Source organism: Bacillus rossius, chromosome 13, assembly GCF_032445375.1.
Source record: "Bacillus rossius redtenbacheri isolate Brsri chromosome 13, Brsri_v3, whole genome shotgun sequence".
Classification (NCBI taxonomy): Eukaryota; Metazoa; Arthropoda; class Insecta; order Phasmatodea; family Bacillidae; genus Bacillus; species Bacillus rossius.
In genome coordinates this window covers 6,221,245-6,246,646 of record NC_086340.1, presented here as the reverse complement: position 1 = coordinate 6,246,646, position 25,402 = coordinate 6,221,245, and the positions used below count along the sequence as shown (strand labels likewise).

General features: G+C 41.3%; 2 protein-coding genes and 1 non-coding gene across 3 annotated transcripts in view; all 3 read left to right on the top strand.

The window, feature by feature from the left end:
• LOC134538587 (dynein axonemal heavy chain 5-like) overlaps positions 1-10,696 on the top strand; it is a 30,324-nt gene extending 19,628 nt beyond the window's left edge. Inside the window, exons 8-12 of the mRNA XM_063380012.1 lie at positions 3,117-3,242; positions 5,818-5,982; positions 8,710-8,817; positions 10,378-10,470; positions 10,580-10,696. Of these exons, the coding sequence (XP_063236082.1) occupies positions 3,117-3,242; positions 5,818-5,982; positions 8,710-8,817; positions 10,378-10,470; positions 10,580-10,696 (609 nt within the window). The remainder of the gene's footprint in view (positions 1-3,116; positions 3,243-5,817; positions 5,983-8,709; positions 8,818-10,377; positions 10,471-10,579) is intronic.
• An 89-nt stretch (positions 10,697-10,785) lies between these two features.
• LOC134538143 (dynein axonemal heavy chain 5) overlaps positions 10,786-25,402 on the top strand; it is a 141,426-nt gene continuing 126,809 nt past the window's right edge. Inside the window, exons 1-8 of the mRNA XM_063379183.1 lie at positions 10,786-11,088; positions 12,721-12,738; positions 14,780-15,003; positions 18,053-18,204; positions 21,104-21,281; positions 21,951-22,157; positions 22,829-23,025; positions 24,468-24,612. Of these exons, the coding sequence (XP_063235253.1) occupies positions 10,794-11,088; positions 12,721-12,738; positions 14,780-15,003; positions 18,053-18,204; positions 21,104-21,281; positions 21,951-22,157; positions 22,829-23,025; positions 24,468-24,612 (1,416 nt within the window). The 5' untranslated portion in view covers positions 10,786-10,793. The remainder of the gene's footprint in view (positions 11,089-12,720; positions 12,739-14,779; positions 15,004-18,052; positions 18,205-21,103; positions 21,282-21,950; positions 22,158-22,828; positions 23,026-24,467; positions 24,613-25,402) is intronic.
• On the top strand, positions 19,119-19,190 carry Trnad-guc (transfer RNA aspartic acid (anticodon GUC)). Its single transcript has one exon. It is a non-coding gene; the product is annotated as a tRNA-Asp (tRNA).

Sequence of the window (25,402 nt, the reverse complement as noted above, 5' to 3'; positions counted from 1 at the left end):
GTGACTGACCTAACCTAACCCAACCCTTCGATTTTTTTTTTAATTTCAATTTTCGAGAGAAATCCGAAGTTGCACGAACGTGGTAGGGAACCGAAGCTACGTGAGTTGTAGGCTTCCCGAGTGCCGTACCACCGACGACAGGCGGCTGCAGTGGGGAGGTCTCCAGTCCGGCGCGCACTGGGTCCGGACTAGCCGACAGGGGCACAACAACAGGGGGGGGCAAGGGTATTCCCCCCCCCCCTTCTGAAACCTTGAAGTGGGGGCAAACGGGGGCAAAGAAAGTGCCGTGTAATCAAATTTTTAGATACTAAAACTGCTTAAATAGCACAATTTTCCACCTTGAAATACAAATTTCACCGGGGGAGGACCCATCGGACCCCACCCCCTCTTCAATAGGGGGGGATCGATGATCCTTTATAAAAAGGTATATTGCCCCCCTTTCCCTTTTGGAAATTTAGATGTTGCGCCCCTGCTAGCCGACACAGGTTCAACACCAACACACACCACACAGTACAGCTAACCTTCGTTTATCCAAACCCTCGAAGATCAGAATCTCCAGATAATCCGGATCAGACTATTGTTCACTTGAAATTTTTTAAAATTTACGTTATTCATAACTTAACTATAAGCACGTCAAATATTAACTATTTTTGAAGTGATAACGTCTTATAATTCTATGAACGCCGGCTGCACGCACGAAAAAGCATGACTAATTGTCACGTTCCGCCTGAGCCTAGATTTATAGAACCGGCCAACCACCGTGCGAGAAAATCTTCTATAATATCAAACAGGTTTTTAAAAGTAGCAATAAAAAAAATTTGATTTATTTGTCCAATTTCGTCATTTCGAATCAACAATTTATTGACGTTGATTTGATTTCAGTTTTTTTCTATAATTAATTGTTCGTGATTATATTTAAACAAATTGTATTAAATTAAATTTGCAAAATTTGTAAATAATATTCAAAAATTAAAAGGTATGCCATGTTTCATCAATGTTTTCTTATGACATTATCTCGTAAAATTATCGTCCGTAAACCGACTTTACAGACAACCCCCTTTTTTTGTTTGATTTTACGTACAGTTACTGCACAGATGGAAAATAATTATGATGATAAAATGTTTTTTGTTGTGTTTAAAAAAGCGTGCCAGCTGACAAACATCGTCATCCCAACATTGCTACCAGCTGAACTATTACATAATGACAAAGCGTTTGCGTCACCGCGCTACATTCAAACGTCATGCATGTTTGAAACAGAAGAAAGTATACGAATTATTTGAAAGAAAAAAAAAAAAAGATGTAGTAAGTTATTTTTGTTTTAGTTTTTTAATCGTAATAAACGGCAAGTTGCTTATTTTAGGATTTGGTTTTGTTTATTAACCATATCACCCGGATTATCCGGATTTTCGATTATCCGGATTGCCTTTGGTCCCATTTAGTCCGTATGAACAAGGTTTAACTGTACAAAGGTATTTAAATCATGCGTTGAGTTGCTCAATAGAAAAATAATTTGCAGATGAATGTTGGTAATAAAAATATAATGAAAGAAATGTACCAATTAAATGTGAAAATAGGGGAAAAAAACTGCACTTAAAAGAAAAACGACAATAGCGATAAAAACTTAGAGAACTAAAATTGCAGGCAGATAAGCATGCGACCTGGCAGCCAGAACCCCCCCCCCCCCAAAAAAAAAAAAACTTATAATGTGAGTTGCTTGATTTTTGCCGAATTAAAGGATGTGATGAAGCACAGAATGCCGGATTAAAGACCTCCTACTGTATCCAGCACAAGACAGTTATAGTTTCGTTGAATTTCATCAGAGATCATACCGATCCCATCCGTACTAAATGGTTCGTGGTATATACATTTACATTTGGTTCAAAAATTTTGACACTCTGATAAGCAATGACGATCGCACTGTCCCAAAAATTTTCAAGCTGCAGTTTTTATTTACACAAACATTAATGTCTTTCATGCCCTGAACAATGCATCTGGTGTGGTATCTCTCTTCTTTTTACGATCCAGGGTAGATACCAAAAACCGAGCAACCAGCTGGGTGCTAGCAAAAAAGCCCCTCCAGTTCCTCTTCTATGATCAGACGACAGTACTGCGGAGACTTCGAACTTCATCTCTATTGGACAAAATTCGATCAGATGACACTACTGTGGAGCTTTTGGAAGTCACCTTCATTGGACATCTACGATCAGACGACACTACTGTGGAGCTTTTGGAAGTCACATTCATTGGACATCTACGATCAGACGACACTACTTTGGAGATTTGGAAGCCACCTTCATTGTACATCTACGATAAGATGACACTACTGTGGAACTTTTGGAAATCACCCTCATTGGGCGTGTACTCCTAGGATGAATTAACCCTGGTGCTGAGTTGTTGTGGTTGACTCTCGCAGGTGATAATGGAGAGCCAGAGTTGTTCTGGTTGACTCTCGCAGGTGATAATGGAGAGCCAGAGTTGTTGTGGTTGACTCTTGTAGGTGATAATGGAGAGCTAGAGTTGTTCTGGTTGACTCTCGCAGGTGATAATTGAGAGTTAGAGTTGTTCTGGTTTACTCTTGCAGGTGATAATGGAGAGTTAGAGTTGTTGTGGTTGACTCTCGCAGGTGATAATGGAGTGCCAGAGTTGTTGTGGTTGACTCTTGCAGGTGATAATGGAGAGCTAGAGTTGTTGTGGTTGCCTCTCGCAGGTGATAATGGAGTGCCAGAGTTGTTGTGGTTAACTCTCGCAGGTGATAATGGAGAGCCAGTTGACTCTCGCAGGTGATAATGGAGAGCCAGAGTTGTTGTGGTTGACTCTCGCAGGTGATAATGGAGTGCCAGAGTTGTTCTGGTTGACTCTCGCAGGTGATAATTGAGAGTTAGAGTTGTTCTGGTTGACTCTTGCAGGTGATAATGGGGAGCCAGAGTTGTTGTGGTTGATTCTTGCAGGTGATAATGGAGAGCCAGAGTTGTTCTGGTTGACTCTTGCAGGTGATAATTGAGAGTTAGAGTTGTTCTGGTTGACTCTTGCGGGTGATAATGGAGAGTTAGAGTTGTTCTGGTCGACTCTTGCAGGTGATAATGGAGAGTTAGAGTTGTTCTGGTCGACTCTTGCAGGTGATAATGGAGAGCCAGCAGCTACGGCGGGAGAACGATGCCAGCGGTCCCCAGGACGAGCTGGAGTACTGGAAGAAGAGAGGCGCCCAGTTCTCTCAGATCGTGTCCAACCTGCAGAACCACGAGGTCAGCATGACACTCAGAGGAGCTTTGCCTAGTACACAACTTGGGTTTCCACAATTACGTGCCCTGGAACCATGGCTGATTCCTAGTAATATCTTGGTGGATTCCGTAGATAGTGATCCACTAAACGTGCATCGTAGTGAACGTGGTCATATTTTGTGTTACTTCCTAACCCTTGCAGGAGATGCTGATGCATTCCTACATGCATCCACTGAACGTGAGGTTTCTAGAGATGTGATGTTATCCACAGACGCATCCCTAAATCCATTTGTTTCCGAATCGTGCTTTATTTTGTTTGTACGTCGTTTCTTCTTCTTCAGAGGTTTGTTATGATATCGGTTGAAAACCTATATAGTGTAAGTTATAACTTAAATAGAGAGAAATTGTTATTTACATTTCTGTGTATATCCATAGACTCAAAATGATTGCGTGCACATTAGTACGACTAACTATCAGTAGGTAGTGTTAGCACTAAAAATTAGAAATGTGTCTTTTCCATTTTTAATGCATTTGCTAAAGATGTGTACACTGTGGCTGCATTCCTCTGTATGTGGAAACAGCCCAGGAAAACATTTATACAACAATTTTGAAACTTCGTCTTCCATTTTGAAGCCATTATTTATCTCATATAGTTTCAAACGTACATAAACATGAAACTTTATAGGTATGTGCAGATAAGAAAGTAATAATATTGACCTGCTCTACACTAAGCGGAAACCACAGAATTACACACTGTATCAAAATCAGGAAACGGAAGCAAGTTGTCGGAAGTGAACGAATATAGACTTGAGATCCTTTCTTCCACTGCCATCTGTTGCACAACATCTTATATGCTACTACAAATTTATAAGGACGGGGATCGCTCAATGGCAAAGAGTTTAAATTTTTTGTAGTTTTACGTTAAAAAAAATAATTGTAATATGTATAGCTAATATCTGGGTTGCTTGGGAAATTATTACTGAACCGAACGGAACAATTTTGAAATCCTCGACTCCGGGACAACTTTTTTTTCTCAGAAACATGCGGTAATCTTATACCTAACTCAACATATTCATTTAAACAAGACTTTCCTCAATTCTAAAATATTTTGGAACATGTTACAAATGTCCTCATGAGCATTTGGCAGCAACTAAAACTCATACAGTACAGATTAATGTAATAATGACATTCATAAATATGGGACTTAGAGTGAAACCCTTAATATATTTTTCTTTGTAGATCATGAGAATTGTGAAGGTTTTTTTGGTGTTTGATGCTGTCTTCCAAAAATAACTGGTTACATGTTGCCATGTATATTAAATAAATTAAGAATGCAAAAATTAATTGTGACTTGATTAAAATGGGAGGGATAGAAAACCTTATACACCATCTTAATTCCATCATTTTAATATTCAAATTTGGCTTCTTTAGAGCATAATATATAATTTAATGAAAAGCCTAAGTTGATAGTGACTCGCTTCTAAAAATAGTTTTTCCTTTGACGTCAGTGGAGTTTTGTATTGAATAGATGTGTATTTGAATTGAATGTTATGACCTTGGATAAATTGTTCGTATCTAATATGTGCATTAACGTCAGCGTACTTTATATACCAAACAATACAAAATGGTTATTGCATAAAATAACTAACTGATGAAAATAATATGTCGTCTTTCGGTTCTTGTCCGTCTCCCTAACCGAGCATACATAGAGTGCAGATCTTCAGAGAAAACCACGCAGTTGGAAAACCGCTAAATATATCCTAGTGGTGTCTGCTTAAGTAAAACATTTAGAAATACTCTGAGGACTAAAAAGAAGTCATCTTTACTGATTTAGTTTTTTAAACTGTATTTTTAGAATCGTGAAAAAAGGCTAAAAATATATTTTTTTCAACTTGTTTTTTAGGCATAAAAAATCTGGTAAAAATGCTTGAAAGAACTCAAGGGATTTGCATTGCACCTTTATGTTTATTTCTCCGCCATATAATGTTAAGGTGGCCGCTCAAAACTAATAGTTCCTTAGTTTTCAGTCTTGCGCTTAAGGGGCCCGCCTCGTCAGAGGTGTATGTGTGTTAGTGAGGCGGGATGATAAGCGCGACGCTCGCTGGTGCTTCCAGCGCGGTATGGCCTCTAAGCGCAAGTCTCTGAACTGGCGCGCATTCGTCTCGTCGTCACAGGATAACTGTGAAATTTGAGCGGTGACCGTAACATTATATGGCGGAGAAATGAAGATAAAGGTGTTATGCAAGCCCCTTAAGTGCTTTCAAGAATCTGTACTGATTGTTTTATGCCTAAAAATTACTCTGAAAACACGCGTTTTAGACATTTTAACGCTTCTAAAAATACAGTTTGAAAACTTAATCCGAAATTAAAAGTACTTTTCGGTCCTCAGTGAACTCTTAAATGCTATTCGTAAATAGGCCCCACTCGGATATCTTGAGTAGTTTTGAAATCGCGTTGTTTTTCCTGAAGCTCTGCACACCGTATGTGTGCCCAGGTAGGCGGGCCCCTTAAGGGCGATACCGTGCTGGAAGCACCAGCGAGCGTCACACTTATCATTCCTTCCTTCCCAGCCTGGTACCGGGTGGATGTATCGCTGCAGGTCCAGATGACGCTGATGTGTCTCCAAGTGTCTCGCTCGAGGCTGCTGAAGCAATGGCGCGAAACTGACCGGCAGATTACCTTCTGCTACAACGAGGCTCGCGACAACGCCAAGTTCATCCAGTCCATGGAGAGGTGCTGCCACGCTCTTTACCTGCACGATCCAGTAAGTATGGATGGTGCCACGCTCTTTACCTGCATGAGCCAGTACGTATGGATGGTGCCACGCTCTTTCCTGCACGATCCAGTAAGTATGGATGGTGCCACGCTCTTTACCTGCACGATCCAGTAAGTACGGCGTGTGTCACGCTATTTACCTACACGAGCCAGTGAGTATGGATGGTGCCACGCTCTTTACCTACACGATCCAGTGAGTACAGAAAGTCTCACGCTTTATATCTGCACGATCCAGTAAGTATGGATGGTGCCACGCTCTTTACCTGCACGATCCAGTAAGTACAGTAGGTCACGCGCTCTTTACCTGAACGATCCAGTAATTACATAGTTGCCAGTAAATTTGACTTTCAATTTAAAGAGTTCCACTTTTATATGCCATTTATTCTTATTATCCGTACTGCGCGAAAATGTTAAAAATGCAACTTTGCCAGCCAATAATGCAGAAAGGATGCATAAATAATATGTTTTTATTTTATTTTTTTAAAGTTCAGCCACTATGAAGTCAGCAAATTTAACAGTTAATCTGTAAATTTATACTAATATTATAAAGCTGAAGAGTTTGTTTGTTTGGTTGTTTGTTTGAACGCGCTAATCTCAGGAACCACTGGTCCGATTTGAAAAATTATTTCAGTGTTGGATAGTACATTTATCGAGAAAGGCTATAGGCTATATTATATTATCAATAGCATTAGGGATCCTTACTAAAAGTCCAATTTAGAATCAAATGCGTTAGAGGGGGTTAGATACAACATGCAGTACACGTACGAAGTGTGTGTTGACAATGCCGCAGGCGCTAGAAGTTTATTTCCTATTGCCTATTAACATTGTTGCCAGGCACTAGATGCCTTATCATTCTTAATTTTCCCATACAAGTAAAAACCACCGTGTTATATTAACAACGAAGCAATCAGTACCCTCATAAGAGTTCAATTAGTATTTAAATACTTTTTATCACTTTAAATTGCAAACCTTAACTATTGTTTTTTTTTCCTCTCTCTGAGTTTAATTTGTTTTTTTTTCTTTTACTAGAATTATTTTTGTTATTTTTAATTAATTTTCATTTTTCGGACCATCAATAATTTTCCCCTCCCGTTACAATTCTGACAAGGATTTGTATATATATATATATATATATATATATATATATATATATATATATATATATATATAATATAAGCGAATTACCACTCACTGACTCACTCATCACGAGATCTCTAAAACTATACACCCGATTGACTTGAAATTTAGCATAGTTACTCATTTTGTGATGTAGACGCTCACTAAGAACGGATTCTGCGGAAATCCGATCCCAAGGGGAGTTTCGGGGGCATAATATATCAAAATTTCCAGTTTTTTGGTAGGAAATCACCATGGCAACGGCTGTTGCTTTGTTGATGCTTCATTCGTCTCTATGGCAACGACTATTTCATTGTTAGTGTAGTCCTCATCACCGTTGAAATTTTGCGGGTACTTTAAATATCAAAAATTGCCCTTCTTTTCAAGTATATATATTTTACAGACTTGAAACTTCACAGTAATGTTCCTTATGTTACGCAGGATGACATTTTCCGAAAATTAGATCCCTTGGGTGGTTAAAACCAGGCAACAGTGGGTACTTTGTCTGCATGAGAACAGGATTTTGCATTGTTCATGCCTTCTGCGTCTCCATGACAACGGGCATCGCGTGGCAGTGGCGTACCCACAAGGAGGGGCATGTATAATGAGCGGCGCAAGAGTGATCTGCCTGTAAACTGCCGTAGCGAAGTACTCGTACATCAGTTGTACGTTGCGTGCACGAGTCGGGAAACCATCGGTGCTATTCATTTTCTCTCCGGTACATTATACAGCAGTGTAATAAATTTTCACTGATTTTTTTTTAAATTTACCATTACTGTAAATGGGAGATGTGGCTTAATATTTTTCCATTAGTATAGCCGTGCGAAGCCGGGTCGGGCAGCTAGTATTTAATAATGACCTGGAAGGGGGATCATAAGTCACAGATATCTACATAGGTTTCTTATACAGGTCACGATTGGCTCACAAAAAGGTATCGTGGTCATTTTCATAGTTTAAATAGATTTTGGGAAAGTTAGTCTTCTTGTTTCCATAAGAAAACATTTACAGCAGTAATTCATCAAATATGATTTAATCTGCTAAGTGTTGCTGAATTGTGGAGTACGACAGAACATCAATGTGACGAAAGTTCAAAAGGTCAAGCAGATTAGCAGATAACAAGAAAAATGTTTAACATTTATACATAGTGACAAGATGAGAGTTACCTCTAATAATTTCAACAATACATCAGTTCGTTTCTTGTCGATGAAACATTAAGCCCTATTTCATCATCATTGTCATTATCATCAAAAATTGGTTGCGAAAATTCAATGTCTTCTAGAATGTGTCTTGAATTTAGGCTACCTAATTAAAAACTTAGTTAAGTTAGAGAAATTATCATAATATTTTATAATGTTAAAATATCTTACTAATTTTTTTACAGGTCAGAAAAATCTATCTCCAGCAAAAACGATTGGAATTTACACTATTTTGCCTGACTCGGAAGACAAGTCAGTCTACTCATTTGTGAATTAGTTTTTAACTGCATGGAATATGTTTTGATTCCCGTTCTTAACATTTGTATGATGAAAATGTGTTGTTAAATAAAGATTTTTCTAATCATGTAATGAAACTTAACTACACATGTTGTTATTTTTCGTAGGTGAAAATGAAGGACTCTATAATGAGCCTTCTGCAAACGGTCAGACTGATCCACAGCGTCTCCCAGTACTACAATACTTCAGAGAGAACCTCCTCGCTAATGGTTAAGGTAAGAATCAACGGCAGCACTAACTTCCGTTCTATAGGCTTGCCAACACGTCATATCACCTTAGATCATAAAAATAATAATGGGATGAAACTATAAACACTGTGTGTGTTAAATACACGAAAGTTATTCTTTATCCTTACCTCAGCTGAATATTTGAAAATTCTGTACGCCCAACTTTGATGGATACAATCAATTTAATTTTTTCTTGGTGGTGAATTAAAAAAGGTTCAAGTTTACAGTTTTTTTTTAAAATAGTACTATGGACGACGAACCATATGATTTACCATGATCTTATAAAAACGTATTTCTGTTTTACTTAGAAATAAAGGCCTTGTTATTGTTTACCACCCATAAACACAAATATCTGGACAAAACATCTCACTGTTTTAAATATACTCGATTGCAACACACCAGAAGTATATATTACTGTAGAAACATTGTAAATGAATAACATAAGGTCAAAAACCGGAGGAAGAAAAGTATAACTAAAAAAATCTCGAAAAACCATCTGCAATCTGGGTCGCTCCTTATATTAAACAAGTGAATAATTTAAATTTTTTAATATGGTGTTTGACATTAAACATTTGGACGTAGTAATAGCTATACCAATAAAAAAACTAACGCAGTAATTTTTTTTATATTCCTTGATCTCTTAAAATAGGATTTATCGCAAGTGACAAAATCTGGAAAAAAAATTGCCATATGCCTGCTGATTTTATCGTATAATCCAATTTACCAGCCAATGTATACGGTAGCTGTTCAATATAACCATTTTATCATCTTCAAATTTATATAATTAATGCTCTTGTAGGAAACAACATGGAATCATTAATTCATTACCGTTTTTATATATTTAGTGACTGAGCACATCGTTGACTAAAATTTTGTGACACCACGTTGGGTGTTTTGGAACAAATGATAAGCGGTTAAGTCAGCTGCCCCATATAACGAAATAACTGCAAGCATTACTGACATGCAGCGGCAAGAAGATAGTGTAATTGTTGTATGTGTCCATCTCTAACAAACTCGTCGTCGACTGCCGCAGATCACGAACCAGATGATCGAGTCATGTAAGCAGTACGTGACATACCGCGGCAAGGTGATGTGTCGTCCAAGATCTTGCATTGTGATCGTTGTAAGTGTCCGTAGATCACGAACCAGATGACCGAGTCGTGCAAGCAGTACGTGACATGCCACGGCAAGGTGATGGTGTCGTCCAAGATCTTGCATTGTGATCGTTGTAAGTGTCCGTAGATCACGAACCAGATGATCGAGTCATGCAAGCAGTGCGTGACGTGCCGCGGTAAAGGAGACGGCGTGGTCCCAGGTCCTGCGTTGTGATCGTTGTGTCCGCAGATCACGAACCACATGATTGAGTCGTGCAAGCAGTACGTGACGTGCCGCGGTGAAGAAGACGGCGTGGTCACAGGTCCTGCGTTGTGATCGTTGTGTCTGTAGATCACGAACCAGATGATCGAGTCGTGCAAGCAGTACGTGACGTGCCGCGGTAAAGGAGACGGCGTGGTCCCAGGTCCTGCGTTGTGATCGTCGTGTCTGTAGATCACGAACCAGATGATCGAGTCGTGCAAGCAGTATGTGACGTGCCGCGGCAAGGAGACGGCGCGGTCCCAGATCCTGCATTGTGATTGTCGTGTCTGTAGATCACGAACCAGATGATCGAGTCGTGCAAGCAGTATGTGACGTGCCGCGGCAAGGAGACGGCGCGGTCCCAGATCCTGCATTGTGATTGTCGTGTCTGTAGATCACGAACCAGATGATCGAGTCGTGCAAGCAGTACGTGACGTGCCGCGGCAAGGAGACGGCGCGGTCCCAGATCCTGCATTGTGATTGTCGTGTCTGTAGATCACGAACCAGATGATCGAGTCGTGCAAGCAGTACGTGACGTGCCGCGGCAAGGAGACGGCGCGGTCCCAGATCCTGCATTGTGATTGTCGTGTCTGTAGATCACGAACCAGATGATCGAGTCGTGCAAGCAGTACGTGACGTGCCGCGGCAAGGAGACGGTGTGGACCCAGGACCGCGGGGAGGTGAGGACCAAGCTGCTGCACTGCATCAAGCTGAACGAGATGTACCGCCGCACGTACGCCCTGGTCAAGGGTCAGGCCTTCCTGCCCGGCCAGGCGTCCTTCGGCTTCTCCGAGAACTACGTGTTCGGCAAGTTCGACACCTTCTGCGACCGCCTCGCCAAGATCATCGCCCTGTTCGACCTCGTGGACGACTACAACCTGCTGTTCCAGCGCAGGATGGAAGGTGATTCTTTTTTTTTATTTTTTCACATTATACTTTTTAGGCGCCTTACGAAAGAATGATGAGAGCGAATTTTTACTCTGAGCGCCCACCATGCTAAGAAATTTTCACACGATGAAAAATGTATACATACAAAAAAACTACACAAAAATAAAAAAATTTCATATGTTCTTTTAAATCATGTACTTTAGTGGTCGATATTGAATACTGGGCTATGTAATTAAATATATATATTTATTATGAATAATAGTGATAGCATTTGTGTTGATAAACGTTTACAAGTGTATTTTTTAATTTATTTATAGGAGTTATGTTCCCCTATGTATAATTTATTTGAATTATAAATTATATATTTTACATTAATTTTTAAACAAAATTTTATACTTAATAAATTATAATGTAAATTCACCTTATTTATTGATTTTCATTACTAATAATTATTTATCTTGATTATTTTACTAAATTAAATAATGTTTTTTATACACATGTTTATATTAACATTGAATCCTGCGTATTTATTAAAGAAAAGTATTTGATTGAATTTTTATTTTACCTACCATACTTATAAAATCACTCAAGTTCTTCTATTATTTTATTTATACTAATTATTTATATGCAAAATAAAGTTAGTTTTTTTATCACGCCTAGTAAGAATAACTTATAACATGCGTACGTAAGTACACACATATTTTTGTTTTGTTTTAGTATTTTAACCTAGTTGTTTATTTTAGCTGCCAAAAGCGAAGGTCTTCAAGTTTTGATGCCAAATGTCTGGAATGTGTCTGAATAGTCATTAAAGATTCATTATTTGCCTTAAATTTTTTCGTTCTTAACATTAATTGTAAAGGGTGCCTTTTAATCGATGTTTCTGAAAGAATTAAGAAATTAAAAATTCGGTATGCAGGGTTTTTTAGTAATACAAAATCGTCATGGGGGCATTGATCTTAATTTTTTTATAAAACAACAGGGTCGACTGTTAGTCATGTGGAGTCGTATCACCGATGTACGCACTCTATGATAGTTAAGTGCTTGGTGGATATGGGTGAAGAGGCATGTATTTCACGAGCCTGGTTCAGTCTTATTATTTCCATGCTTCCACCCCTTATGCAACCAGACAGGTGGGAAATGTGTTGACTTTTAAACACAAGTAAACAGCTAGGTTGATACAGTGGCGGATCCAGAGGTTCACCTAGGGGGGGTCACTCTAGGATTTCAGAGTAGCCAGAGAAAAAATGTCTTAAAATTACTAAATTTGTATTTAATGTACTCACACTACACATAACATCCAACCACCAGATTTTATGATTCTACAAGAAATTTATTAATTATATTAAAATATTGTATTGTTTTCAGAAACAATCACTTTTGTCGGCAATATTAATGTAGCAGACAACTGTTTTTTCTGGTGCCCCCCCCCCCCCCCCCCCCCCTCTTGGATCCACCCGTGGGTTGATATTAATAATAGTTTTGTTAGTGTGACTAGAAAAATTAGACAAATTTTTATTATTACTTTTTTTACAGTGCTCATTAAGTTTTAGACGAAGGTTTGTAAATATTTTTATTTGCGAAGAGTCTCTGAATGTTTTCAAACATGTTTTGCTGGGTTTTAACATGTTTTAATTCGTTTGTTTACAGGGCTGTTACTCGGGGAACGTAAGTATATTTATTTTAAGTTAATTAATAAGACAATGTAAAATTAATGAAATTAATAAAGCCATATTTACAAATTATTATAGCATTTAGATTAATTGCAGACTCAGAATCGATGGTATAAATAGAAGAAAAAAATATATTAAAATCTGGGAACATTTTTATGACCCAATTTCTCCATTTTAAATACTCCTTTCAATTATTATCAATAACTACTTTAGACAAACAAACGTTTTATGATCTCAGAATGATATCGTAGTACACGTAAACCATTAGGCTGTTTAACTCTCGCAGAATCATTTGTAAAAATGCATCCATTTCATTGTGCAAGACAACATTAGACCGTAACATCTAGTGTTCCTACACGCAGCTATCATGCAAGCATAATTTTTTTTTTTTTGCAATTTTATGGCATTTAAACATCTCTGCCTTCGTGTGGGTGATGCCTTACAAAAATCTAATATTATAAATGCATCAGTGTCTCAGACGATACTGGAGTTCTCGACCTCAGAGTAGAAAGTTGGATAGGCTAGTCCCTAGACAACCTAGGTTGTTTAGCTTGCACGAAAAAAACATAATTTTGTTGCTGCTGAAATATTTAAATTTTTGAGTGAACAGAGCATACGGAGCATTTATATCCTCTAATCGACACGTACACAGCCAATTAAAAAAATATTCCCTAGTCAATAAGCTTCTAATCTTAATAAATAATTAAATATACAAAACAGATTGAAAATTAGAATCATTCCCAAGCTATAGATTTTATTTAGGCTCTAATACAGGAATATTAGACTATTAAAAATTATTTTCGTAAAAGTACATATTTTAAACTTTTGTGGTGTTCTAATAGCTTGTAAGCTAATGTATTTTGATTATGCTGTGTACAAATATAAATACGCACATCATTGACTCACTGACTGACTAATTGACTGACTCTGTAACGCTGGATGAATTCTGTTTTCATGCGCTTACAGTGTAGGTAACATTTTCTTTGCTCTTTGCTAACCTGTTCCTCCCAGCATTGCTGTCGAGTCCTTGCCGCAAAGATAATGTGCATAGAGTCATATTTTGACGAGGCCGGTAGTTTCTGGAGTTTTCGGTGATAAAGTAGCGAGCCTTGGCTTATTTTTCCACGTTTTAGCCGCGTACCTACATCTCTCTAATATAATTCAAGTTGTGTTGTTTGACCAGAGAAAATTAACAAGTTAATGTAGTTTTTCAAGAGGGTCATTTTTAGAAACAATTTTTTGTCAAATATGTTTTTTTATAAAGTTTTTAGACAAATCATAAATAATTTTTATTTACATGATATTAAAATTAAATTTAATTTTGAATAAATAATTCGTATGTAATTAAATTAAAGTGTTTGTTTTATTCATCAGTTTTCAACAGGTGCCTTGGGCGCCCAGCAACTAACTAGTCTCTAAGTAAATTTCTTCTTAAAGAGACCTTTTATTATTGATATGAAGATTTCCTCAGTGAACAGCTGTTTTGACGTGACAACGTCTAATAAATCGATGAACGCCGGCTGCACGCACGAAACAGTTTCCCGTTACGCACATTGTCACGTTACGCTGTGTCCCGTTACGCTCATTGTACGCTTGCTCAGCATCTATCTCTCTTCAACTCGGTTGGAACAACCATCGATTTGACTTTCTCGAGACACATTAAATTTGAAACACTCCCATTCGTTTCCTACTTTTCCTATCATCGTCCTATCCTTAAAAACAGAATAAAACAGATTGGAAGAAGTTAAATAGCAAACATGTATAAAAGTTAAAATAATGTGTTCGTTAAAGTAATAAACATATTTGAATTAATGAGTGCAAATTAAATTTAATTGATCAATTAAATTGTAGATTCATTTCACTCCTTCTTTGTATCCATACGAAATAGTGATAATTCAATAAAAATGATTCAATTTTATTCATAAAAGTACGCAATCATTTCATCAATGTTTCGTTATGACGTTGTCGCGCGTTAAACTATCGTCCGTAAACCAACTTTACAGACAACCAGTTTTCTTTTTTGATCCGCGATCCAGCTCTGGAGGAGGCCATCAAGACCTTCGGGGACGCCAAGGCCGGCGTGACGACCAAGGCGTACGACTACCTGGACCAGCGGAACAGCGAGTTCGACGCCGACTTCGAGATATTCCTCGCGAGGTTGGACGTGCTCAAGGACACGGTGGCCGCCGTCATCGAGGAGAACTTCGCCAATGTCTGGGAGACTCCTCAGGGAATACGCTTCCTCGTGCGTTTCGAGAAGGTATTTGAACCGATCAGTGGCGTAGCAAGGATTTGTGTATGGGGGGGGTGTTAAGAAGCATGGCCCCCCCCCACCCCCCGTATTAAAACCGGGTGGTCCGGGGGTCCTCCCCCGGGAAAATTAGGAATTTAATGTGTAAAATAGTGCTATTTTAGCAGTTTTCGGTACTTAAATTTAAATATTTTAATGGTAAAATTTTTATTAATTTTAATATGAAATTTGTTTGAGTGATTAATAAGAAATAAATTAAAGATTTGGTGCTGGGGGGGGGGGGGGTGAACCCCTAAAACCCCCCTGGCTACGCCCCTGGTACCGATATCCCAACTACATCTTGCGTTCATCGGTGGTTTTAAAACAGGATGTCCAAAAAAGGAATGTTCCAGATTCAATGGCGTATTATAACAAGTTTAATTTAGACTAGTTACAACAAATTGTACATAAAATTGAAGCTAAAATAACCTAAGGTTTTTTCTTAGTAAAGTTCAATATGTGCACCTTTATTTATATGGCGCACATCCAACATACACTTTGGTTAGCATGTCCGATTTTAACGGAAGCAATAGCCTCTTCAGTTCTGTGTCTGAACTCTGGCAAATCATTAGGTAGCGGCGGAACATAGACACGATTTTTTATAAAGCCCCACAGGAAAAAAATTGGTTTTGCGTTATGTTATGTGAACTTGGTCAGCGAGAAAAAGAGCTCTGTCGTCTCGACCATTACGACCAATCCACGGTCGGGGACTTGGACGTGCGACCACTCTCGAAAAAAGAGATTCCAATAGGGAGGGGCTCCATCCTGTTGCCAAATAAAGTTTACATTTTCACTCTCTACAAGTTTGGGGAGATTACGCTCAGGAGTCGCCATTTTGCGCAGGTGGCGCTGCAAGTGAGAAAACACCAAACTGTTAGAGTTTCTCTTTAATTACAACCTTGAACCATCACTATATAATACTTACAGTTGATACTATTAAAATTCATGACTGAGACATTCTTTTATGGGCATACTGTAATTTAGGGTCAGCGCACACGGTTGTGGCTTGAGTCAAAAATTAAATCTATCTCCATTTGATTAACTTGTGGTTGGTTGTCTTAGATTTACCCTGCATGGCTCTGCAATCCAGCCTGAGTGTTTATGTAATTTTGTAATGACTATATGCTCACTTTCGACAGGAGGCCCATTGCGTGCGGTAGGGTTTTGAGTTAGTCGCCTCTTACATAGGTGATCTGGGCCCTATTCCTGGATGGGTCAAACCCAGATTTTCCACAAGTAGAAACCTTGGAGAATGCTGCCTTGAAACAATCGGAATTTCTTGGGTTATTCTATTATCACCTTCCCCAATCTGCACTATAGTTTTCTGTCATGCTCCATTACATAATTTTACCTCTAATCTTCCTCTGAATAACCTAGATTTCTATGATACGTAAAGAGCAAGTGGGAGTCCAACATGGACTTGCATGATGACTAAAAAGCCAATTCACACCTTATCTCCAAGAACATCTTCTCATTTGTGTTAGAGTTGCATAGACGTTTTGTCCTACAAAAAAAATTTACTTGTGATAATATATATTTGCGAGCTTTGTTTCAGCAGTTTTTCTTCTGTCGGGTTTAAGTCATCATATTCAGGGTGACAAGTCAGCCCTAAGCAAGTTCTGAACTTCATCAGTATCATGCAACTACAACCCGAAAGCAAAGACTGGAATGCTGCAGAAGTCTGAGATCGCTTACGAGCTTTGTTTCAATTTTGGACATGTGAGAGACCTGTTGTGAAATAGTGCTTGTATTCATACTATTTAACCCAGGAATAGATTTGAGTGAATGGTTTTAAGGAGTTATTATTATTCTTCTACTCCCCAAGAGGCAGACATAAATAAGTTAATGTATTCTCCTAAAGTTATAAAATAAGGAATCCAACAGGAATGAAATGTAATTCATCATAATCACCATAACCATCATCACCATCATCGTTATCGTTACCATCATCACTAACGTTATCATCATTTGCAGTTTCCACCTGCTGAACAGGTCGTCTTGGAACTTAACCTCCTCACTTCCACCTGTCTTCCCACCATCTTTCAGTCTTCACTTTGACGAAGTCCTCCCCCATTTCCCGCTCACACTTCCACTCTCATCTTATTCACCTCGTGATCAACTTCTTTTTTTTTTACACTTCCATTTCATCCATCTTCCTTACAATTTACCTGTCATACCATAATAAGTCTTGATGCCTCTTTTTTTCTTTTGTTGTAGCTTTGTTTGCTATAGCTCAAGCCTTCTTATATATCATCTAATGCAATATTGTCTATGCCCCTTTAACGCACCTAGAAGTTTGTGATGATTCGGGCTTGGCGTCATGGTCGACGGTGACACCATTAGAGAGGGTAACACACGATGACACACATCAAGTATGTTGGAAAACAAACAACCTTATTTTATCGAAGGCAACCATTAAGGGCGTGCCTCCCATTTCAAGTCATGATTTTACATTTATATTAATCACTGTTCAACTTTAAGACTTTTTAAATTGTTTAAATTTCACGAAATAAAAAATTTATACAGCCCATACTTTTTGCATAATTGGCTGCCAAAGTTACATTTTCAACGTTTTTGGGTTGTACAAATAAGGAGTATTTAATTTATTAAAAAAAATTAAACTTTTTTAGGTTTAACTGCAATGCCACTCGCTACTTCATGATATGGTTTGCATTTATATCACAAAAAATCATTTCATGTTTCTTGGCTGTCAAAATTGTAACAAATTTGAGAATTTTGAAATGCCAGCTAAAATTAATTAATATTTTCTGAAAGAAATTCAAACCAGTTTATCTGTAATTGCTGTAAATATAAAATCTTGACCTGAAATAGGAGGCAGCCCCTTGAAGCATTTCCTTTGGAGTAAATTTCGGGAGACAGTGGAACCCAATATCAGGATGGTGGCACTGGGACCCAAGCCCTGGTCTTTCGGAGGCCTTGCTACTTACTGTGCCACGTCACTTCAAGAGTTCGGATGAGCGCGGGAAGGGTTTGCAAACCTGTCTTGTGACTGCCGCAGGTGAGCGAGAAGATCCCTCTGGCGCAGATGGACGTGAAGTACGCGCGCGTTCTGCGCTACTGCGAGCACGAGGTGGAGCGCATCATGAAGCTGTTCCGGAAGCAAAGGGACGACCCGCCTCTGCCCTTGAACTTCCCGCCGATCGCAGGCATGTCACCGCTGTTACAACGTTCAGTTATCCACAAAAATTATTTTGGACGTCACGTCTAATAAATCGATGAACTCCGGCTGCACGCACGAAAAAGGATGACTAATTGTCCCGTTACGCTCATTGTCCCGTTTCACACGTTGTCCCGTTACGCTGTGTCCCGTTACGCTCATTGTACGCTTGCACCGCATCTATCTCTCTTCCACACGATTGGAACAACCATCGATTTGACTTTTTCGAGGCACATTAAACTTGAAACACTCCCAATTCGTTTCCTACTTTTCCTATCATCGTCCTATCCTTAACAGAATAACACAGATTGGAAGAAGTTAAATAGCAAACATGTATAAAAGTTATAAGTAGTTAAAATAATCTCTTCGTTAAAGTAATAAACATATTTGAATTAATGAGCACAAATAAAAGTAAATGTATCAATTAAATTGTAGATTTCATTTCACTCCTTCTTTGTATCCATACAAAATAGTGATAATGCAATAAAAATGATTCAATTTTATTCATAAAAATATGCAATCATTTCATCAATGTTTTGTTATGACGTTGTCACGTTAAACTATCGTCCGTAAACCGACTTTACAGACAACCAATTTTCACGTTTCCGTGTCATGTAAGAACAGGCCTTAATGTAAATGTTGGGGTAATTAAATGTACAGAAAAAAAATGTTGAGGGATACTACTTGCGGTAATGTATTTTAAGTGAAAAAAAAACACGGCGGCAAGGTAACTGTAAATATTTGACTTAATGTGATTATTGACGTACGAAAAGACTAATTTCAAATTAAACTCCATACAAATTAAGAAAAAAATCATATTAGTGTGTGTGTATATATATATACATACATACATACATACATACATACATACATACATACCTCCTTAAGAGGTATAGTGGTAATGTAGTCCTCGGTAGTATAGTGGTCAGTATCCCCGCCTGTCGCGCGGGAGACCGGGGTTCGATTCCCCGCCGGGGAGGACTTTTTTATAGATGGATTCATTTTAACATGCCATTACCAATTTTCTTTAAACACTGTAACATCACTGCAACATTGCATGGATGTCTCTGAAACCGTAACTCTTCCATGCTGACACATTGTTAAATTTTCTATAACATTACAGATATTTATTTATAACTGTATCTTTGCCTGCTTTGATAGAGTGTGGCATGATTACACAAATTGTGCTGTATGGGAGAATGATAACACAGCTGCACACATGAAAAAGTAGAAATATGGATTAGTAACTCACCAGTACTTTGATTCACTGTTTTCTACTGCACTAGCATGTAAATACACAAAAGATATCCCATTACTTCTTGTGATTGCTTTTAAATGAAAAAAAAAGAAACTGATAATGCGCATTAGTTTCAGAGAATTTTTTTTTTTTTTTTAAATATCATAATGGGGCACGTACACACTTCAAAATATAATTCACCGTAGGGGTCCAGAGACGTTGAGTGGTCAAAACATTTTCCTCTCCACCAAGACATTCTGCGTTCGATTCACGGCGAGGGTGAAAATGAGGATTTTACGCAAGCTGACATTACCGAAAGCATGTGGTTATTATCGAGTACTCATATATTTCACGTCACTATTTGCATCCCGTCGTTTCTTTGTCTCAACATTTCACTTTTATCCTCATTTTATTACTTTGACTCCCAGAAGGCAGACTGATCAGGGACTTGTCCTCCCTGCTTTGTGACTGCAGGCAGGAACATAGCAATGTGTCTGAAGCCTGGGTGCTCCAAGGGTCTGAGAGGTCCTCGAGGACTCCCAGGAGGCTGACTGGCCTGCTCATGCCCGCAGGCAGGAACATAGCAATGTGTCTGAAGCCTGGGTGCTCTGAGGGTCTGAGAGGTCCTAGAGGACTCCCAGGAGGCTGACTGGCCTGCTCGTGCCCGCAGGCAGGAACATAGCCATGTGTCTGAAGCCTGGGTGCTCCGAGGGTCTGAGAGGTCCTCGAGGACTCCCAGGAGGCTGACTGGCCTGCTCGTGCCCGCAGGCAGGAACATAGCCATGTGTCTGAAGCCTGGGTGCTCCGAGGGTCTGAGAGGTCCTCGAGGACTCCCAGGAGGCTGACTGGCCTGCTCGTGCCCGCAGGCAGGAACATAGCCATGTGTCTGAAGCCTGGGTGCTCCGAGGGTCTGAGAGGTCCTCGAGGACTCCCAGGAGGCTGACTGGCCTGCTCGTGCCCGCAGGTAGGAACATAGCCATGTGTCTGAAGCCTGGGTGCTCCGAGGGTCTGAGAGGTCCTCGAGGACTCCCAGGAGGCTGACTGGCCTGCTCGTGCCCGCAGGCAGGAACATAGCAATGTGTCTGAAGCCTGGGTGCTCCGAGGGTCTGAGAGGTCCTCGAGGACTCCCAGGAGGCTGACTGGCCTGCTCGTGCCCGCAGGCAGGAACATAGCAATGTGTCTGAAGCCTGGGTGCTCCGAGGGTCTGAGAGGTCCTCGAGGACTCCCAGGAGGCTGACTGGCCTGCTCGTGCCCGCAGGCAGGAACATAGCAATGTGTCTGAAGCCTGGGTGCTCCGAGGGTCTGAGAGGTCCTCGAGGACTCCCAGGAGGCTGACTGGCCTGCTCGTGCCCGCAGGCAGGAACATAGCAATGTGTCTGAAGCCTGGGTGCTCCGAGGGTCTGAGAGGTCCTCGAGGACTCCCAGGAGGCTGACTGGCCTGCTCGTGCCCGCAGGCAGGAACATAGCAATGTGTCTGAAGCCTGGGTGCTCCGAGGGTCTGAGAGGTCCTCGAGGACTCCCAGGAGGCTGACTGGCCTGCTCGTGCCCGCAGGCAGGAACATAGCAATGTGTCTGAAGCCTGGGTGCTCTGAGGGTCTGAGAGGTCCTCGAGTACTCCCAGGAGGCTGACTGACCTGCCCTGTGCCCGCAGGCAGGATCAAGTGGGTGCGCTCCCTGCACAGCCACCTGGGCGAGCTGATAGACAGCGCCAAGGCGCACCCGGTGCTGAACACTCTGCCTGCCATGGCGGACCTGGTGAGGCGTCACGCGGCCGTCAGCGGCGCGCTGCTCGCCTACGAGGGCGACACCACGGCCGCCTGGCTCGACCAGAACGTGAGTCCTGCTCCGCTCTCACTCTCCACTCGAGGGGGTCCCGAAGTTCACTCACAAGTACCTGCCAAGCCTTCATCACTTTTAATATTCCCTAAACAATGAAAACGCGTTGTTCATTCCTGCATTGCTCCACTTGTTTTACTAACCCATCCCTGGGGCGACACGCCCAAGGAAGTGTAACCCAACCCTGGGGGCGACGCGCCCTAGGAAGTGTAACCCATCCCTGGGGTGACGGGCCCAAGGAAGTGTAACCTATCCTTTGGGGCGACGCGCCCAAGGAAGTGTAACCCATCCTTTGGGGCGACGGGCCCAAGGAAGTGTAACCCATCCTTTGGGGCGACGCGTCCAAGGAAGTGTAACCCATCCCTGGGGTAACGCGCCCAAGGAAGTGTAACCCATCCCTGGGGTGACGGGCCCAAGGAAGTGTAACCTATCCTTTGGAGTGACGCGCCCAAGGTAGTGTAACCCATCCTTTGGGGCGACGCGCCCAAGGAAGTGTAACCCAACCCTGGGAGCGACGCGCCCAAGGAAGTGTAATCCATCCCTGGGGTGACACACCCAAGGAAGTTTAACCCATCCTTTGGGGTGATGCGCCCAAGGAAGTGTAACCCATCTTTTGGGGCGACGCACCCAAGGAAGTGTAACCCATCCCTGGGTGCGGTGCCGCAGCTGTGGTCGGTGGACGAGAGCCTGAGCAAGAGGCTGCTGACTTTCTGCGAGGACTCCGGTCGGCTGAAGGTGGACTTCGACGAGCGCATACGCCTGCTGATCCGCGAGGCGGACTGCCTGGGCAAGATGGGCGTGGAGCTGCCCGTCATCACGAGGACCTTGCTGGCGAAGAGGCACTACTTCACCACCGTCACCGACACCCTGCAGGTACGGCCCGGCGTGCCCCTTACCCTCCCCCAACCCCTCTTGGGAATTACCACGCACGCATTCAACCAGGAATTCAGCAGTATCAGAGATAAACGTAAATGTTCGCTCGTTCGAAACCTCAAATCTCGCATTGTTCTCGACCGATTGCTTTGAAATTCTGGCACAGCGTTGCCTTCGAATACGCGCGTGCGGTGTATGTAGAGAGATAGAGGGAGATACACCTCTATATATAGAGAGAGATAGAGCGAGGGATGGATATAGATGAATAAGGCCGCCATCGGATATAGGGCCAGGCAGAGACACACTCCTAGGAGACACAGTCAATGCCATCACGCTGCTGTCACTTTGAACTGAGAGTAAAAAAAAATATTTAAAAAAATCAACTGGACTTGGGAAATATCGGTGAACCCCTCAAGTGTGTTTAAGCGACTATGCAGTAGAGAGTGTGGTAGCGGTATTCGAGTTGAAGTAACACAAGTAGTAAGGGACTTGTACTTTGTCTTGAAGATGTTGTTTAGAAGCGATGTCGGTTCGGCTGCTTCGACGTGGCAAGTGACGTGTCCGAGAGCTGTGTGAGACGCTCACCGCAGCACTCTCCCGCGGGTGTTGAAGTGTTGAAGTGTTGAAGTGTTGAAGTGTTGAAGTGTTGAAGTGTTGAAGTGACCCCGCAGCTGCTGCTGAAGCAGTTCCTGCGGACGACGAGGCGCGTGAAGCTGGAGGTGCGGCCCTTGTTCCTGCCGCACCTGGTGCGTGTGTCGTCCTTACTGCTGCCCGGGCTGCACGACATCACCTGGACCGACCCCGGGTGGAAGAGCTTCTGCCATAAGACCAGCGAGGCTATCAGGGACTTCGACGTCCTCATCACCAGGTCAGCTCTCACTCCCCCCCACAGCAGGTGGCCAGACCGCTCCCTTCCAGGAGTAGAGCTCACGTGCACAGTTCCTACACGTGACGTACATGAAACTTCTTTGACAATTCAAATCTCGGCTCATAAGTATATCGGAAGGGCTGACGGAGAAATAGAAAATAAGACAATTTTCTAAATAAACATGAATTAACAAAATTATTACCCACTTCAAAATAAAAGCTTAGAATATAAATAATTAATGATCAGTCGATAAAGATTAATCTCGGTTGAAATACTCACACCGTGTAGAAAAAAAACTGTGGGTGTTACTGTTTCTTCAGACAGTTCTGCCATTTGGAACTTGCCAAATCTCTGAACGAAATACGGAATCCATAACAGGTAGCGCTAACTACGCGGGAAATGCAGGGGCTGTCTCAAAGGCGCTCTCTACACTGCTGGTTGAACAAAGGAGGAACGCGAGCGTGCTGGTAGCAAATATAAAATTCAAGGCACTCACAGCTGACTGTATAGGATACCTATATCTATTTTCTGAAACAAGCGCATGCTCACACTCTCTGTCTTATTCTTTGATTCATCTATCTCTCTTAGTTCTTTTTTTTTTGGGCATGGGACGAATCATTTCACAAAGAGGAGAACGAAAACAAACCTAGCAACATTTATGGCATAGAGCTCTCTCTTTATATCTCTTTGGCCAAATACCTATTCTATGCCCTTTTCGCGTCAGAAACGTTTCACAAAAAAATGTTTTCCCAAAACGTTGCATTAAAATTTGGCCTTGAAATTTTACTCCCATTGTGCCCAAAGAAATTTCACTTCAAAACAATTAAGCCAATAGAGGATATAAAATTACAGCAACTTAGCAACATAAACTTACAGAGTAATTATTTTGGAAGGATTATTTTAATCTTTAGTGAGGAAAGATAATATGTTTCTACCTACTATAACCCGACACACAAAAGCAGGAAGAATTGTGTTTCCAAGTAGTCTATATTTAATACTATTTTGTGCATGTGCTACTGTAAGCACGTATTTCATACAAACATGCCATATGTGTGTTTTATGTATTTAATAACATAAATATGTCTGTTACTCTTGCTCCATGCCAGATGTGTTTCTTATTGCCTGTTACTCTTGATCCATACCGGATTGTTACATACTGTCTGGTACTCTTGCTCCATACTGGATTGCCTGCAATCTCAACAGTAAAACCGCATGGATAGAGAATGTCATATGGGTTGTCTTATAAAGTCCGTGTAGTTAGCACAGAGATCACACAATGTGGGAAATTTTTTAGAGACCACACATTATGTTACGGTCACCGCTCCTATGCACGACGAGAAGACTGCGCGCCGGTCCAGAGGAGACACCGCGCTAGAAGCACCAGCAGGAGCGTCTTTGCGTGGCGCACAGCTCTGCAACTGCCGGATGTGTTCTGTCGGCAGGGTCCACGACGTGTACACGAACCGCATCCTGCAGGTGCTGACGAGCATGCAGAAGGTGACCCTGCAGTCGCTGCCGGCGGACGAGCCGTGGTCGGTGGAGGAGTTCCTGGAGCGCACAGAGGACACTTGCATCCAGGCCGCCACGGTCAGTCCTGCATCTTGGGTTGTTCCGTCACCACTCTGTCCACCATGTTGGGTTGTTCCATTATCACAATGGGGTGTTCCATTACCTTTTTGTTCACAACATTGGGTTATTGCACCACTGTATTGTTCACTATCTTGGGTTGCTCCATTACCACATTGTTCACAATGTTGGGTTGCTCCATTACCACATTGTTCACAATGTTGGGTTGCTCCATTACCACATTGATCACAATGTTGGGTCGCTCCATTACCACATTGTTCACCATGTTGGGTTGCTCCGTTACCACATTATTCACAATTTTGGGTTGCTCCATTACCACATTGTTCGCAATGTTGGGTTGCTCCATTACCTCATTGTTCACAATGTTGGGTTGCTCCATTACCACATTGATCACAATGTTGGGTCACTCCATTACCATATTGTTTACCATGTTGGGTTGCTCCGTTACCACATTATTCACAATGTTGGGTTGCTTCATTACCACATTTTTCACAATGTTGGGTTGCTCCATTACCACATTGTTCACCATATTGGGTTGCTCCATTACCACATTGTTCACCATATTGGGTTGCTCTGTTACCACATTGTTCACCATGTTGGGTTGCTCTGTTACCACATTATTCACAATGTTGGGTTGCTCCATTACCACATTGTTCACAATGTTGGGTTGCTCCATTACCTCATTGTTCACAATGTTGGGTTGCTCCATTACCAAATTGTTCACAATGTTGGGTCGCTCCATTACCACATGGTTCACAAGTTGGGTTTTCCATTACCACATGGTTCACCA